Below are 19,086 nucleotides of genomic sequence, written 5' to 3'. Positions count from 1 at the left end.
GGGGCGGCGGGCCCCGCCGCCCGCGGGCGGGCAGGAGCATCCGCCCCCGCCTGGCTCTGCCCCGCACCCCGTTTGTGGAGAGAAATTCTCTTCTCCCACTCTCGTGCGGTGCCTGTCACTCTGTGCTAACCCTAAATGCCTCCTACCAGGTCTTCCCTCGCTCCGGAGGTTATGTTACAGGCAGACCCTGCCGTCGTGTGTTGCCGGTGTCGGGTTGTCCCGGCCGGGAGCTGTTCATTTTATCATCGTTGCAAACACCAACTTCCAGGCGCACGGGGCCATCCCCGGGGCAAATAGTGCCACCTGGCCTGACAGAAATGAAAAGGGGTTCTTTTGTTTCTAAGCGCGAGACTTCTAAGTGTTCCGAATTAACTAACATTGCTCATTTGTCGGCGGAAAACAAAAGATCGGTGCCCCGCGGTCGGTCCGCCGAAGGTGGATCTACCTTTCGGGAGCCGAGAGCAGCACCAGGCGATGAGATACGAGCCCGTACGTGGGAGGAATGCAGAGGAGCTGCGAGCTACAGAACAAAAGGCATCTGCCGTGTCCAAGCGTGCATCGGGTTCGGGACGGCTGCGGCTGCTGGGGAGCCGGGGGCTGTGAGCGACTGCGGCTCAGCTGAGTCCCGAGGTTTCCCGACGCGAACCACACGGCACAGCTCCCAAACTGGGACTGTCCCCTTCCTGTGAGCTACACAGGTGTTGAAAAGTACAGTGCTGAATGGAAAGGTCTTCTTAACAATATACCGTTCATCTGTGTTCGGTGGTAACTGTTCTGTTTGTTCCCCGATGCGCCCAAATATCGCTTTGCTGTTAGTTTTCTTTTTGCTAAAGTGAAAATCATTATACTGATGCTGATACCATCTTCACGTGTAAAAGGATTTTTTCCCCTCGCGCTTCTGTCTGTTCTTCCGATGGGTTGGGGGGAGGGGTCTTTAAAATGAAAATAGCTCTAAACAGTCTGAGTCCAAAGCTGGGAAGCAAGTGGAGTAAAACATATTTTAAGCTAAAAAAACCCCTCCCCTTCCATCCCCTCTCACCCTTGTCCCCCCCCCCCCCCCCACAAAAGCCAAATCCCACAAACAAACAAACAGCCCCAAACAAAAGAAACAAGCAAACAAAACCTCAGTCAACAAACCCAGAAGGTATGAGTGTTCATTCCCGGTTAATCGTGACAGAAACATGCAAAGTCATCAGGGTTTTCCATTTCCACTTTGCAAAAGCCAAAGATTTTACCTCAAGGATAAAACAGTAATTAGTTAGACATTTGGAACAGAGTAGATTATTTAGGTTTGGCCTAAAGTTCCTTTTATTAGGAACAAATTCCATTGTTCATTAAGGAAGATTTTACACAGTATTTTGCCTACTTTCTGTGGATTTTCTCAATTTTTTTCTTCTAGCAGTTTTAATATGCAGTGACCATTTTCTAGTCTTCTTAATGTAAAGGAAGCTTTAAATTTGTTTTTCTTTTAAATCCAGACTGCAAACATAACAGAAAGGCATTCTGCAAAAAGCACTAGACAAGGAGAAGTATTTATATGTAATGCATCGAAGTGGTGGATCGTTAGGGCAGTCAGCAAAAGTCAACCAGAAGCAGAGCCTGGTATTTCAGCATTCCCTGTCAATACATGCTCTGCAGCACTACAGCAACTGCAGCACTTCAACAGAAAGAACTGGACTGTCTCCAGGAATCTGGATAAGACATCGAGGGGTGAGGGCAAAAGCCTAGAACTCAATACTCGGCCAAGTGACACAAGAAGAGAAGTGCTTTGTGCCGTTAGAGAAGGTGGACGGTTTTTCAATGTGGCTTAACAATAGTTACTTTTTTTTTTTTTGGTGAGCATCATCCTCTAATGGAGCGATGGAGAGTTTTAAAGCATTAAGATCAAAATCACCAGCTGTGTTGCCATTTACTTTTAAGAGTACTTTATGAAGCAATAGCATCATTATGGACATTGGTGATTATAAACTCAACAACCACCCAAATGCTTACAGCATCTCTGCAAATTTCCAACTATGACAACCTTCCTGGTGAGTCAGGACAATGAAATGCAGCAGCCTATTTTTGAGAGATTGAGACAGCCGGTTTTTGGTTTTCCTGCAGAAAAGAGCATAACTGAGGTAACATAAGGAAACACAGTTGTCTTCCCAGGTGGGTGCCAAGTTATAGAACAAGTACACGAACAGCTCAGGCACTTCTAAAGCATGCCTCTCTCTGAGTGGAAACTTTAGCAGCTCCAGAGCAGCAGGGAGTCTGGATAGTACTGTGGGTGTGATCACCTACCATTCCCATGATAATAACCAGCATTCAGCATCTCTGAATAAAAATAGTCCTGTCATCCAAGAGATGTCTGGAAAGAAAGACTTAAGAGATTAAGATCCAGATGCCAGTGACATCAAAAGAAGTCCAGACAGGGTTTTATGGATTATTTTGTATAATAAAAAAGCTTCACAAAAAAAACCTTAACCAAACACAACCACCCACATGACTATTTATTGATAAAGCTCTAAAAATAGCAAAACTGCAGTTGAAAAACAGCATAGATGTAAATACAGCACGTAGTAAACTCAGGGTGCAATTTATAAAAAAAATGACAAGCAGGCTAATATTGAAGAGCATGTTGAAAGGTTAAACAGAATGCCATTAGAAAACAGAGGTATCTGTGAGAGACATATAGGGTCTGTGCAACTTTTCCTCTCTAAGGAAAGAATCTCAGAAACAATGTTGGTTTGTTTTGTACTGATTAGCTTCATCCTCTTAAAAATGGACAAATTTTTACAGAATGTCTAATGTTGTTGAAGAAATACACACAAGTTTTAGGCATGAAAGCTGCCTTCAGATCTGAAAGAGAAACAACAAATTTCAGATTCTCTGTCTAACCTGAGACCATTGTGACTCCAATCCCATCACAACTCTTAACCACCATAGGGTGAAGTCACGTGGATGAGAAAATCTTCTGGATGTGTCTTCTGATTATATTCTGTGGGGATAGTTTTTAACTTCTCTGTCTAAAACAGCAGTATCATAAAGGGGCCTGGTCTTGGGCTTTGTCCCCCAAGGAAAAACCATATTGCTTTAATGATTCCAGCCAGTCAGTGGACATTTCATTTGACAAGCTGCCCTAAAATGTGCTGTCTGAAGGCAGGTAGTCAAATAAATACCCATGTTAATAGTCAGGCACACTCCTTACCTCAGCCTAAGATTGCCTGTCAGTCAAAAAGTGTTTGCAAAGATATTCTATTAATGTATGGTAACGTCTTTTAAGATACTGATTCTGAGCTCATTTTAAAAAGCATGTGAGAATCTCCCTAACCCAGCTGATTCCAGTGGAATTAGGACAAAGCTCATTTCCTTTAGACACCTTTCTCAGCTTCTCTCCCTCTGCATGAATAAAAGGCCACCCACCTCCAGGAAGCCATCTCCACAGAGAATGGAAAGACAATCCTTTCTGGAGCTAAACAGCTGTCTTGCCCCCTTCTTCTTTCCTCCAAATAAGACCCCCCATGCACCTGTGAAGCTATCAGGAGAAGGAATATATGATGTATTTCAAGATTAAAATAGGACCTTCAAGCAAAATCTACAGTTGCTGTAAGACCATTGTAATATTAATTGTAAAGTTCTTAGTAAAAAGGCTTGGAGGAGATAGGAATAGAAGCAATTTTTTAAGCTTTGTTTTGAGGATGCAATTTCTAGAGGTGATGGATGTTTACACTTCTGCCCACTGCAATTAACAGCTGTAGTGGATCAAACCCAGTGGTTCAGCACTGTCCAGAACAACATCACCAGCTTCAGACGAAACATCAGTTTGCCCTGCAACAGGTAGCGGTGGTCAAGTCTGCCAAAGACTGGTGTTTGCTTGTGACATTTATTAGGTAGAGCTTGGCTTTTGTCCTGCAATGCAAATGGCTTCACTTGGGGAACACCCTCCCAAAAGTCAAATCCAAGAAAAATTCCAATGAATCCCGTCACAGCAGCTATAACCAGAGCGGCCAACACAAATTCCTGGGCAAAGCAGACATTAAAATACTTGCCAAATTCCAGTGAAGTTCAGCTCTCTTTTTTTTCGCCGTGTGTATACTTCCTTTGCAGTTTCCCCCATTGCTAGTGAAGGACCCTTTTTATGGAGTGAAATATTGGAGAAAAACTTATCAATTGTAAGGGCCAAAGCAGCTGCAAGACAAGCAGAATCCCCTTGTTGAGTTCATTGCCTGTGTTAAAAGGCAACATTTAAATGGACAAGTATTTTCCCCAGCAATGGCAGTGCACCCTTAAGTTGCACTGAAATTCAGATGTCTTTGTCAACTGACCTTGGGCTATCATCTGAAGTGTGACTCAGAGCACAGAGAGGCTGAAATAAGAGGAATTACTGGCTTTTCATAGGGTTTCTCAACCCAATTCTATTCTCAGACACCAGGGATTACTCATGCTCTTAAGAACATATTGCTGGCATCCTGCTCTTCTGCTCATTAGACACAAGGGTGTCAGAATGAAAGCTGGTAGCCAGGAAGGCAGGATGTGGTGAGCAGAAGCAGCACAGCACCAGAACAGCACAAACTGCATATAATTTACAAAACACAAGCATGCTCCCTCCATTCACCCTGTAGCACTTTCCCAGCTACAGTTCAAGTGAGCTACTTTCAGGAGCAAATTGATTTGTCTCCAGGAGTTGGAGTGACGTATATGTTACTTGGGGGGAAAAATCCAGCTGAATAGGAATGAACACACAGACTTTAAAAACCCCCAAAAACATCTTTGCAGAAGACATGAAGAGGATCCTCTCTTCATATAGAATAAACTATTATTGAAGGGTTAGGGAACAGGGAAATATCTGCCCCATCCAAAAAGAAAAAGGAAACTGGAAAACCACTTACTCAGATTGTCAAGATTGTATTTTTTTTATAAAACCCATAATCATCTCCTGTGTTTGGGATTTTAAAAGTGCTTTAACGTGATTGTTTGGCTTTTCTGAAATAGTCTCTATTTCTGATTATGTAAATAATTTGCTGGTATTTTCTGTAAAGTAAATTTTCTGTAAATTTTTCTTTCAAAACCATTATTATTGTCTCTTCTAGGGTAGATCCATTTCACCAACTCTTATATTACATCCAGTTGGTGTCCAACTGGTCAAATGTCGATACATGGTTAGTCAACAGAAAAGAAAACACATTTACATGACAGAATTAATTTGCCCTGTTTTAGACATCTAAAGTGCAACGAGGTGAATCATGACCTGAAAGTGCCCATCGACTGAAAAGCTCTTGGATATCTGGCTCTGCTACAGACACCTATATTGTACAGATAAGTGAAACAAATCCCAACAGAGCCTTCTAAATCTTTTGTTTTTGAAGGAGATGCTGCCAAATCTCATATTTTCTGTGCTCCAATGTTCAGCTTGTATCCTGTTATCTTCTCACCTACATTACAGTCAAAAATAGGAGCCTCAATTTTCGTTGTACTTGACCATGTTAATTTCAGTAGAGGTTGTTTCAGGTCAATAATATATCCTCTTTTCCTAGAGTTTTTCTACCAAAAAAAAAAAAAAAAACAAACCCAAAAACCAACCAACCAACCAAACCCAAAAACCCAAAACAAACCAAACAAAAAAACCCCCAAACCAACAAACCAAAATAAACCAACAACCCCAACTAGATACAAATATAAATATTTTTCTTTATAAAATGTTTCCCGACAAAAGTGTTTACCCTATCTCAAAATTCCATACATTCATGCAAGACTTTAGTTTCTTATAATTGTCAGAAAATTGTTTTTTCTTTTTTTTTTTTTTTTTTGCCTTTATGCCAAAACTGAAGACAAACACATATACTCTTTGGATACCTGGAACTTGTTCAGAAGACCATTTTAAGTCAACAGATGCTGGAAAAATTCTTTGTTACTTTTCAGTAGTGAAATGAGTTCTATGCAATTTTTCATTCTAGTTTACATGTATAACTACTACATGTTCAAGTCACACACATATTTGATTTAATTGTGTGCTTAAAGTCTTTAGGACTTACATGTGTTGAATAATTTCCAAAATCAACAGCAAGTCAACACCTTTAAGTGGAAAGTTCATACCTCTTATGTTGTTATGCTTTTCCTGTGTCTCATTCCTTTGACATTTGCACTAGGAGAAAAAATCCACTGAAGCCAGTAGAAGTAGGGATGTTAAAAAGAGATCCAAGGCTGCAAACAAGATGGGTTTTGTGCCCAAAGGACAACTGCACTACTAAAAATCAACATACTGAAGAGGAGAGGCAGCAATTCGTACTTACAAGTAGGATTTTTCTCAGTCTACACTACAGTGACCTTGGGCTTGAGAAGTGCTATGAGGTGCTTAACTGAAAAGCACTATGGGATTATAAGAAGCAGTTTAGAAACACATATAAAAGAAAAGCATTTTCTAGAGCTAATTAAATGCTACGTTTTTTCTCTTTCACCATCCCTTCTCAATTAAAAGTTGTGACTTCAGGGACTCTTTCTATTTAAAGGATGTCTAGGTGATATTACAGGAGAGGGAACAGAGATAATAAATCACACAGCAGCTGTTGAAATAATATTATCCGACCTGCAAAGACATTTTTCCAAATCACTTCACACATTCGTCACTCCACGAGTGTCACATCTGTGTAATGAGTTACTCCTTCCCTTTGCCCTCTGGTGTGACTCCCTATTCTTATGAACCACCCATGCTGGAGTTACAATTCCAACTGTGCTTTGAAGTGCTTGCAAAGGAGAACACGACTTAGCTCCAGCAAAGAGAATCTATAAACCCTGTTGAGAGGTGACTATGGAAAACCATGGCTGAAACAGTGAAGTATACCTTGGCCTAAGTGAGAGGAAAAGTTTGAGTTTACCCCTAGTTTAATCATATTAAGAAAAACTAACCCAATTAGAAAGGTTACCCAGTTCTGGTAATTTGATACATCTTCCTTCTGCAGTCTAGAAGGCAAAAAGGAATATTTATGTCACCTTTCTTCAGAACAGAAAGTTAACAATGTCTTCCAGAGCAACAGCAGCAGCTACAGTACATTATCTTGATCCATTCTGGTATGGTTTCAGATCTGATTTATGAAACATGAGCCATAATTCTATCACAGCTATGTCTTCCTGGAGATGAACTAGGGTAACATATCCATATTGACTCTGTAACATCTGTCAAAGGCTGATGAGGAACAAATACCATTAAGCTGTCTGTCCAGCCCTGTACAGGAAGAAGAACGACCATTTTCTACATGTGATTCATCATAAAAAAACCCCACCACCAAACAGAACTGTTTTCTGGAGGCTTCATGGTGCCTCATTATTCTCTTGTAGTCAGTATTTAAGTAAAACAAACAGAGAATCCATATGCATAGTTTGGACTGCAGAAGTTTATGACTAATGACTTTCAAGTCTGCATTAGTTTCCTTTTCACTGGTCTCAAAATCAAATAATGTTGCAAATGCATCCTGAAAGGCACATTGTTTTTCCCCAAAAACATATAGCTAACCCTCAGAAGAAAGTTTTCTGTCAATGCCACTGCAAACTACACTCTTCCAATGACACAAAACAGACTTGAAATCACTTTATAAATAACAACTACTGGTATAGATTCCATTTGAATGACAGCGCTTCAAACTCAGGCTATTGAAAAGTGAACTGATCTATTTCTACTGACAGAGTGCCCTTTCTGCAAATGGTGCTAGACAATTGAGCTTTTGGCATTACTAGGGAGAGTGAGATTTTCTTAGGGAATGTCAGCCTGTGGAGTATGGAGAGCCCATTCTGTTGTCAGGGAGTTTGTGTCTCTGCACAGTGCCAACTGTTCATTCTCTCCAAGGCTGGTGACTTCTATTACCCTTGTGTTTGTCATTTACCAAATCAACTCTCTGTGTGGCCATACTGCAAGCAAGTGCAGCAGGTTAACCCTGGCCAGCTGCCGGACCTCCACCCAGCTGCTCTGTTATTCCCCCTCCTCAACAGGACAGGGGATAGAAAGGAAGATGGAAAAGCCCCTGGGTCAAGATGAAAACATGGAAATCAGTCACCAATTAATGTAAGAAGCAAAACAGACTAAGATTAATTTCATTTATAGCCCATTAGAAATAGACTAGTATGGTGAGAAAAACAAAGATAGAACTAAAAACCAAATTAAAAAAACCCCACAAAACTAACCAAAAGCCCCAAACCCAATAAAATAATAAAAAAAACCCCCTCACCTTCACCCCAAATCCCATTCCTCCCAGCTCAACTTCCCAACTCTTCTACCTCCCTCTCCCCCAAGCAGCACAGAGGGATGAGGAATGGGGTTTGTGGTCAGTCCATACAATAGTCACTCTCTGCCTGTCCTTCCTCCTCACACTGCTCCCCAGCTTCAGCATGGGGTCTTCCCCAGGCTGCAGTGTGGATATCTGCTCTGATATGGTCATCCAAGGGCTGCAGGGGGACAACCTGCCTCACTGCAGCCTTCTCCACGGGCTCTGGGGTAACCTCTGCTCCAGTGCCTGGAGCATCTCCTCCCCCTCCTTTTTCATGGACCTTGATGCCTGCAGGGCTGTTATTTTTTTTTTCCCTCATTCCTCTCTCAAAACAGCCACACGGCATGTTTTACCCTTTCTTAAACACATTTCCATTGAGGTGCCACCAGCTTCACTGATGGGCTCAGCTTTGGACAGCAGTGGGTTTGTTTTAGAGCCAGCTGTATCCAGCATGGGGCCAGCCCCTGGTCGCTACCAAAACCTGGACACAGAAGTCCAACACACTGAGGAAGTAGATATGATCTTCCTTTGTGTGTCTGGACTGTAAACCTTCCTTCCCCTCCCTTTCCCGTATTACCACCAGTTTGTGAAGTAAAAAATTAAACAGACCTAGTTCAAACCACAGCGTGCTCGCCCACCATGTAACTGATGGGATTAAGGGGAAAAAAACCCCGAACAACAAAACATCTGTGATTCATTCTAAGGAGAATATAAACCATGACCAGAAAGCACTTTAGAGAAGTGGATTTCAGCAGTGTGTGCACAGCTTGGATACACATTAACACAACTTTTACCGAAATGAGATTTGAGGCTTTACAGAACCGAACAGTAGCATTCTGTGCCACTGGCACAAATCCCAGGCTGGAGGCTGGAGAACCACATCACCCCTTCCTCCAGAAGGTCTCAGCAGTAGCGGTAGTGCTTCTGCTGATCCTCAGGCTGGCTGCTTCCCTGCAGAGCTCCTCCCTTTGAAGGCCAACCACCAGTTTTTTCTATCACCAAAGGCAGAGAGCCCTCCTTAAGACATACAAGCCATTATGGTAAAAATGTACTCACAGCTCCTCAAGTGCAGGCAGGCACCGCTGTGTTTCTGAGGGCTGCTGGTCTCAGAGGCTTTCATCCTCAGGGAGAAGGGAATATCCTGGAGCATGCTAGGAGATTGCCTTTCCTCTTCGGGTAGCAAGCAAGGGTACAGCAGCAAGCAAGGGCTTGTGACAGCACTTCTCTTCACTGCACTTTTGGGGACACTGAGAGAAGTTCCCTTGTAAGAAGGTCTTCTCTCCATTCCACAGAAGAGATTTCCCTAAAATACCTGAAACTCTGTTGCTTTGATGTTATATAACCCACTAGTTTCAGACTGTCCAGAAGGTACAGAGCTGAGGGAAGAAAAGAAAAACAGGTCATTTCTTTAGTAACTAAGTTCAGTGGCAGGGGCTGCCTTTAACTTTATCTTTGCAGTTGTGCTTTTTGTTACTTTATTTATAAATTTATGTTAATTTTGTAACTACATCTGTCACAATGCTAGCTGCAGGTGCCAAATCCACATGTATTAAAGCAAATATCAAGTAGCTTTGCAGTTAGGGCAGGGAAAAATAAATCAAAACTAAATTCTCTCTCAAGGGACCCAATCATCCTGCCACTTTAAGTTGTAACACACACCTGATGAAATGATTGTGCCTCAAATTAGGCCTTCTAATTTGTGTATAAAACTAGGTCACAAAGCTTATTTCCTCTTTCCTTCACTGCTCCTATACAAGTCAGTGCACCATACTACACAGAGAAAGAAATATGCTGAAGGGTAGAACTTTGTAGATGGCTCTTCAGCATATCTACACAGTGTGTTAAAAGTACAGCTTGCAGCCAACATGAAAACTGAATCAAAACAGAGGTGCTCTTTGAATCTGTTACTGTTATGCTGCTCACTAACCATAACACTATCAGTGTGGTAATGTCACCTCCTCCTTTTTTGTATTTAATTTTCCCACTCATGTCACCAGCATCCAAAAAATCTTCAGGGCTATTTTTTCAAGTGTTTCTCAGCCCCTTGAGTCATGCAGGCAGTTTCCAGACTGGAATTTGTAAGCTAACTTAATTGTTGTTGCCACTAGTTTGCAAAATGTCAATTACAATATACAGTAGCCACAGTAGCTTTCTGTTTTCTTCCCCTCCAGGTAAAAAAAAAAAAAGGATTAAAAAAGAATCGAAAAATATCTAAAGTAACCTGTACTTCTTTAAAAGAATTCTACTGTAAACTGGGAGATAAAACATTTGTCACACATGCTGACAAAGCCCCACAGCCTAAGTCTCTTATCACTCAAACATCCAGACAAACAAGTGATGGTTTTATTCCCCCAACAGATGTTCCAGCTGCTCAGGTTAGCAGAATACACACTTCCATCACTGCCCAACAGCAGCAGACTCAAGCTCTTGAAAGTCACCATCTGACACCAGGAACAAAAGGTCAAACCATAGTCTAGACAGAAGCTGTAAACTGGGATGCTCAAAAGTCACCAGTCTGACAGACTGAAAAAAGAGACGAGCAGGGTTTTTTTCAACAGATTATGCACATAATAGGTATCTTATCAAACATATCTTGCTCAGATTTTTGGCTCAAACTACAGACTGCATAACTTTATAGTTGTTTATAGCTTATCCATAAAGTAACACAGTTTTCTCTATTTTTCAGGAAGGTACTCAATCATCTAATGTTAGAAAAGCAGATCCAAAAGCACAAGTCAAACACACCATAGATATATCTTTATGGAGATGGGATCAACTCAACTGAAGTTACTAGAATAGTTCCAGAGATTCATTTAGCTCTAGGATTAAATTCACTCTTCTGTCTGGAAACATCACATTGAAAAGCCATGGCAAAACAGAGAACTAAGCTATACAACTGTTGCACTTCCATTCTTTTTCTTTCCCAACCCATCACAATACTGCTAGTGTTATCTCAACATCAGCTAGTACAGGCACCCCAGTCAGATCCTTGGTACATTATATTTGACCTCCTCAGGGCCCAGATTCCACCCCACCTGCTTTATAGCTCCCTCATAGAGTAGCAATCTGAAAGTGATGAATGAAAAATGCAGCAAAACATGCAGGATTTACACTCAGCTTGTGCCTCATTATGTTTTCAACTTGCTAAGTTCTGCCGTGGTGTCATGGAGCGCAGTTGAACACCTGCATTTTGCTACACAGCTCTAATATGCATGCAGCTCCTGTGCCCCCTGCCTACCCTGATTTCCCCTGCTTTTGGCAATTAACACCAGGAGATTAACAATTGGCTCCAGGACAATTGACTCTGGAGGCAATTAGCCTCTTACAGGCACCTCACTGGCTGCCAATTTCATAGAGGTGAGAGGTGCAGGGGCTATTAATGAAATGCATCAGGAAGAAATAACTGAGCTGTCGGTTAGTCTTGGGCCTCATCCATAATTCTGCTTAAAAACAAATGCTGTAATTCTACATCCCATGTGAATCACAGAAGGCTTAAGTGAAGTCACCTTAGACGGACAGCTTTCTTTTGCCACAAACAAGGGATTCATTGGATGCTCCCATTATGGTAACATCCATTTTAAACTTTTCCTGCTTTATAAAAATTAAATGGTAGTGAAATGATATTACAAGGACATGTCTATGCCAGTTGGAGTCATACCATTCCTGTCTGACTTCTAAAACACTGATTAGACACATCTTTCTTGCCAGTCTCATGTATAGAAAGAGATATCTCCGCAGATGAGTGCTGTTTGCAATGCTGTGGTCAGTTTGTAACCAAATCCAAAAATATATGAGCAGTTCCAGAGGCAGAAATACATGAGCTGTTTCAGAAGCAGATGGTCTACTTGAGCCATTTAAACAGCAAAAAAATATGCAAGTTTTTTTTTATTTTACTTTTTGGTTTTTGGTTTTTTTACTATTTTTAATACGCTATAAGCTCAGTTCAGCAATCCTTAACTATGTGAAATCTTACTTGTGTTGGTAAGAGTTATGTGGATATATATCCTTTGAGAATAAAGAACATGGCTTCCAGGTTTTTACTGTTCAAAGAGCAAAGAAATACACTTCATTCAGCAAATCCTCACGTTAGAAAAACAGGTAATGTACAAGTAACACAATGCTGCCACAGCTGTATGTCAGAAGCTTCTCTGAAGAAAATCTGTGAAAGAAATTAGATGTTTTAACTCCACTGAGGAATCTTCCTATTCTCAGGGGACAGAGATGCTCAAGACTGATGAGGAATAGAGTGCTGAGCCATCCTCAGAGAGTGCTGCAGGAGAGGCTGGCATCTTGCCTCTTGTCCCTTTCCATGACTTTATTTCATGGCCATGACCACTGGAGACCCCGCAGTGAAGCCGCTGGCCTTTGTAGCCCCCAAAGGGGGACTCCAGGAGCAGACTAAGTTCCCTTTGTTGAACTCAGAGAACAACTCCCTCATCTGCACTTCCATAGACATGTATTTAGGCTCCTCCCTGCACAGAATCCTGGACCTGCTGACAAACAAAATAGGGAAGGAAGGTCACCTTGGACTGAATTAAGAGTAAGAGCTGCCAGAGGAATTCCTACGAGCAGCACCAAACAATTTAAAGAATCTAAACCACCTTTACAAAGAGCAGTAGCAATTCTGGTTCTTCCTGCTAGCTGCAGCACAAGGGGCAGCAGGATGGTCTGGCTGAAGGACTTCCCCCGTGCAGCAAGCAAAACAGACAGAATTTAAACAGTTTGAACACACCTTGCAGGAGAGGATGCACAGTTAAGGCTGCCTTATTTATCCTATGCTTGAGTCTGTTTCCAGGAGTTCATTGCCTGCAATTTCACTTTTTCCCATTCTAAAAACGTCTCTTAGCTTGTATAATCCTCCTTCAAAAGGTATTTTCCTGTTAACAAATTCAAACTAATCCTCTAGAGGCCAACAAAAAGCAGTCTCTTAGTGCAGGTGGGCTTTTTAAAAGGTGCTGAGCATTTTATTTGAGAATTGAAGAGGGAGAAACAGTCACATAAAAATTAAATTACACCTATTTGATACCAGTCATCATTTTATTGCACATAAAACCTGAAAAGCAAAACATTTAAACTCTTCTATATTTTCGAGTCTTGTAAAATATTGTATTTAGCATAAAATATATTCTCAACCAAAATATTAATCTACCAGTTACCCTAGACAGAAGGCAAATAAGTGTCAGTTTAATGTCTCCCATCTCAGTTTAAAACCTGTCAGCTACAAAGAGAAGGAAGTGAAGTCAGAATCTCCATCTGCACTTTGGGCTGGATCTTCTGCCAAGATCACAAGCAACGGATGTACCTGGGTCTGGTACCTGATTCGGACAGAGAGCAAGAACTGAAACCACAGTGCCAGTGCCCTCAGATGAAACTGGATTGCCCGCACCACAGAGGGAATACAGATGCCCTCCATGGCTTGATTTCTCTTCCCTGGTATTGCCTGTGAAATGGACACTGGGGAGCACAGTATAGGGTGGAGTTGCACACAGGTATAAGATGAGTGGAGGAAAGGGACAGTGTGGTTGATGCTAAGGTGCTCATCTACAAGATAAGAGAGACAGCCATTACCACTCTTCAACAGAATTAATCCCCTCTAGGAAGGTGTTTGGGAGGCCTCCTCCATTCACCTAGGAACATACCCACGATTCACACTCCTCTATACAGCCTAGAATGTCAGAATTTCAAGGCCAGACACAGAGCTGGAAGGAAGCCTGACAACACAGGGAATGGCAAACATTCCCCAGAAAACTACAGAGTCTTAAAACTCAGCAGTGTCTGAAGGGAGGATCCCTACAGACCTGAGAGAAACTGAGGGTAAAGTTCATGGAAAACCTGTATTCCTATGGAAACTGATACAGGTACTCATTATCTGATAAAAAGCATAACATAACACACTAATTCCACCTGTTCCAAGCTGGCTCCCTCTGCAGAAGACCATCTAGAAGAAGAGAGTTGGACATGTCCTTTTCTAGCATGCAGAGCTCCAAGACAAGAGTGCTACAAAGGAATAACAGCTACACTTCAATGTCTGCTCGTATTCCAGCACATCTGTGACAGACTGTTTCAGAACAGGAGCAAAAAAGCAGTGACTGAGAAACAGGGGGGAAAAAATCATGATTTGGATAGTTTCAAAGCTCTTCAATCCAACCAAAAGTAAAAAAACTTCTGCAGGGCGTCCAGCATGTGTGAACAGAGCAGGATGCCTCTCATAATAGAAAAATGTAGCTGCGCATTTTTATACCCAGGAATCAGTATAATGCCTGACTGCCTCACAATAAAAGTCTTATCAGAAGCTTAATGGAGTGGGGCAGGGGAAAGCCTTTGAATTTGACCCTAGCCAGAACAGGATTAAGACTTAAAGGCCACATATGTGGCTGAAAAGCACAATACTGATGCATACAGCTTTGGTAAAACAAATAGTCAGAAGAGCTTTGAAGAGCTATTGCTGCCAGTAGAGACCAACTTCTGTCTTCTGACAAGCATATTAACCTTTTGAAACTCTGATCCAGGTGCCTCATCATCTCTGTGATAATTCTCTCTCTCACTGTCCGTGTGCACATTATGCTCACACTATTCCATTCGCCAGCCAGGTCACAGGGCACCGCTGCTCTGAGCTCGTTTATGGTTTGATTTCACACACCCTTCATCCATTTTTTTCAGTCTTAAGAAAGCTCAGTTCCTGCACAGAGGCCAGATTTTTTTTCAAAAGCGCTTAAGCTCCCAGAGTCTCTTCTTGTTCTCAATGGGAGATGAACCCCTTAGAAAATGTCAAATCTCCATTTAGAGCGTGCAGCTCTGTTGGAAATCCAACCCTTGGCGTTTCAGAGAGCATTACATGCCCATGTGCTATGTCCATGGCAATCGTTTTGCAGCTGAAAAGGAGTCCAGCACTATACAACTGCATTCTTGATGAGTGGTCTGAAGCTGGACAAAGCATGCTCCCTTTTATCAGCTAAAAAGAGTGCAAGCTAGCTACCTCTCAAGAGTGCAATTAACCTTCGTATTTAGATAAGAAATCTTAGGTATTTTGTGGTTGTTAGTACACTAATGCCTGCACAATCTCTTGATTACATTTATCCCCATGTCACCCCTATGGGGTGGTGTTATCACCTCCGTCTTGCTGATAAGGAGCTGAGACAGGGAGATGGATTAAGTTAAATCACCCAAGATGCACAAAAAATCTTCTTTGAAACTGCCAGCTAAGCCAGTATTCTTCTCAGGGCTCGCCAGTTGATGTGGACTCTTTAACACAGAGTAACTGCGAAATGCTGAAATTACTAATTTATATTCCAGAATTAAAACCTCCCACCCCTCTGACTTCATTTGATTATTTTAAAGAATATACCGATAGCTAGTGCCAAGAATTACTCCTGCATTCTAGAAGGGATCCTGATACTAGACATTAATACAGAAACCTGTAGGCAGATGGAGAACTGCAGTATGGATCTCTGAGAAACCTCCAACAACCTTTAGTTTAATACTGCAAAGCTGCTGCATTCCTTTATACAGCATATCAGTAGGAAAATCCATTGTAAAAAAAAAAATATTGTTTTGTAGAATTGCTAAGGAGAGGGGCTTTTTTGTTTAATTTTTTGTTTGGTTTTTTTTTTTGCCATAATGCCTTTTGGGTGTTACCACCTATGGGTGTTAGTCCTATGAACCCTTACACCCCTTTGCACCCCAACGAACAAAGGTGCTGACAAGTATTTCTCAAAGAGATTCTTCTTCCATGTAAAATACTTACAGAATTGGGTTCTTCAAGACTAGACACCATCATCTGTGAATTGGGTAATAGTAATGGATTTTTTCCCTTTGTGTGAATGAAGCAAGCTGATATTAGAAGGACCTTAATAAATCTTACTGCCTTCTCCAGAAAACCTTTGAGACCTAACTTATTTAAGTGTTCAGCTCCTTTCAAAACTTTCTACACCTACCTTCATCTTTTCCTTACTTTGTCCCCCTGGAGCCAGAACCTACCATGCTCTAAGGGCATGTCATTGCCATAGGGCTTCCTGATCTACCAGAGGTATATTCCTTCAAGAGTCCTTGTCACTGAGACCTGACCCTGGAAGTGCTGTTGCACAGCTGAAATCATGCAAAAGCACTTGCCCATTCCACTCTCACTACTCTGTTTCAAAGGCCATTTCCTTCCTCCTTCCTCATGAGCTGGGAACATACCACACATGCTTGTGAGAGTGACTGTAATCCTTCAGGACTGCAGTTTGCTCACAGCAGATTACTTGTCTACAAAGAATTTTCTCACCTGGGTCACCTCTTTAAAGGGATTTTCTCCAGCCTGGGTTTGTAATGTTTCTGTAGAACAGTTACTACATCGCTATTCACCAGCATGAAATCCATGCTCCATATGAGTTCATCAGCTACAGCACAGCAACTTCCTAGATATCCTGCTATGCCCAAGGTACAATTCTTAAATCGAATTTTCTCCACTTTAAAGCTGGCTGTCACAGTTTCCATTTGAGACTAATTCAGTAGCTCAATTTTAGAATCTGTTACTCCAAGCAATTTTAGCAAGACTGGTCTAATAAAGGCAATTTTTCAAAGGTGAGCTGGTGCAGTTCTTTGTTTCTCCATTTGACTCGTGGGCAAATTATTTATGTTCAGCACACACTAGGAGGACCTTCAATTCTGGACCAGCACTATTCTTCACACAGAGTGATATGTTACCATCATGCCCTCCAGGTACTGTATTTTCTTCCCCAGAGAAGAAAAGCAGGCTGGTATTTCTAGTACTGTCACCTGCAGACTTCTATTCTGCTTCTACCTCTACAACTAAGAGGCTATGTAAGGCCAGCTCTTCCTCTGCTGTGCCAAAGCTCCTTTACCTCCGAAGCACAGATAGAATGGGTACTGCCACACAGATCCACCAATGTTTCAGGAAAGAGGGAGGACTTCTGGCCTAACCAAAAGTGGGAGAGCAAGCCAGAATACAGAATTTCAATGTTTCCATCCCAATGATCTTGGCTTGTGTTAGCTGTAGCTCTTTCTCCTACAGAAGCAGTCACTTCCCTCCTTGCACTCTTTCAGTATCACCCACAATCAGTAACAGCTTAAAAGCTCTTTATGGGCTGTCTCACCTACTCTCCAACATGTTTCTTGAATATGTTCTGCACTCTCTGCTTTTGCAATCAATGTCCATCACTGCTAATTAGCCATGGTGTCATTACAGATCTCTAACCAGTGAAAAAGGCCACCACAGAATCAGGTAGTGGACACACCTTGAATGAAAAAGCAGCACCTCTCCCAGTGGGTTTACCGTGGGTCAGTGTATGGATGCACAGAGATCCAGGTAAAAGATGATGATTAGGTAACAGAGTTCCAGGTAAAAGATGGTGATTAGGTAACTGCCTCTTCCCCCAACAATTCCAGACATTGTGTATGTTAAACGCCTTTCTTCTCCTGAATATCAGCCCCAGATTGATGCATACAACACTCCAGACAGCTTCAATCCTGGCTTCCTCACAAGGGACCATCTCAGCACATTCCTGACACCAACTCAGCCTGCTTAGCCCAGGGCAGACCACCACCACAGCTCCCAGAGCAGCAGCTGCTGCAGCCAGCACATTGCCTAAGATTAAAGCACACTGGGACAGAAGGGACTGCCCTTCTCTCCCACCAGAGGGGAATGGGAAAGCTGCAGGGCAGCAATGCCCATGCAGCCTGAGAGGGTGCTATGTTAGATCTAGTCTAGGTAAGGAGATCTGTGCTGTACCTTCATTTAACTCTTTGTCACCAAGCAAGCAGCTTCTATTTTCTGTCCTCAAGCAGACGCACATGTACAAATTGGGTGTGGGGAGTTCTGAGTGCAACTCCGGGAGAAATCAGTGATGAACATCAGCTGCAAAATCTGGCTTACTGGAGAGATTCCCACAGAGGATGGAGAGCCTGGTGTTTCTATAGCCTTAAGGCACTTGGGATTTTTGTAGGATCCCAGGGCCAGTCCTACGTGTAATGAAAACCACAATGAAAAACATAGTCTGTTAGGTCTCTTAGGAAAAGAAAATAAGGACTTAGGCTTGAAAATTAATTTCTTTTTCCCCCTCTTGCCTACACAGAGCTTCATCTGCTGGGACTGGAATTCCCCTACATTCTCCCAGTAGGGAGGCCCAGGATCCCAGCTAACTGGGTGGCCTTTTACTAAACTACAATTTCCTCCTCCTTTGTAATGACAGTGAAACAGGAACAGATCAAGGCACAGACAAAACTGAGTTTTGCTGCCCTGAGAAGTGGGAGGTGAGTCAAACCCAAGTTGCTCCTACTGCCATGCCCCAGAGGGGACAGCGGGCTTTCCTGCCCTCGGAGTTGCAGTGGGGCACAGAGGAGGCGGCACATGGCCTGCACAAATATTTAATACTAAGGTATACGCCCTTTTTGTCACCAGTAACGAGGAGAAAGACAACACATCATGAAGATGCATTGATGTGATGCGTACAAAGAAGATGCCAGTGAAAATTTGGAGAAAAACTTATTTTTTGCTTGCTATTGTGATAGAAAATAAAAGGCAACTAACTGCAGCTCCAAAAAATTAAGGTATAATTATTTTTCGTGCGTGTTAAAATATAGCTCTTTTTTAATCACTGCACCCATTCCTAAGATGATGTGGAAGTCAGGATTTTCTAGCATCAAAAGAAAGCACATATGTTTAGATAAAACGAATAAACCCGTAAGTCAGAATAAAGAAAAGTTCTTACTGTCTCTTTTTTTTTTTCCTAGTTCCTTCTCGCATAGAACTTAAGAGTGCAACAGTACTTAAAAGATAATAAATCGAAGGGGTGTTATTTCCCCGGGGCCGGGAGCGCTGGGGCCGCGGGGCTCCGTGAGGGCCCGGCCC

General features: G+C 42.2%; 1 protein-coding gene across 2 annotated transcripts in view; it reads right to left on the bottom strand.

Moving 5' to 3' along the window:
* The window catches only part of CHST11 (carbohydrate (chondroitin 4) sulfotransferase 11), a 193,281-nt gene that overhangs the window by 157,827 nt on the left and 16,368 nt on the right, over positions 1-19,086 (bottom strand). For both annotated transcript variants that reach the window (XM_017737912.1, XM_008636379.2), the window contains one exon: positions 9,294-9,613. In XM_017737912.1, the coding sequence (XP_017593401.1) occupies positions 9,294-9,522 (229 nt within the window). In that variant the 5' untranslated portion in view covers positions 9,523-9,613. The remainder of the gene's footprint in view (positions 1-9,293; positions 9,614-19,086) is intronic.

This window comes from Corvus brachyrhynchos, unplaced genomic scaffold (genome assembly GCF_000691975.1).
Source record: "Corvus brachyrhynchos isolate BGI_N302 unplaced genomic scaffold, ASM69197v1 scaffold56, whole genome shotgun sequence".
In the NCBI taxonomy this organism is placed as follows: domain Eukaryota; kingdom Metazoa; phylum Chordata; class Aves; order Passeriformes; family Corvidae; genus Corvus; species Corvus brachyrhynchos.
Note: the sequence above shows the minus strand (reverse complement) of the source record. Positions and strands in the feature narration are given on the sequence as shown.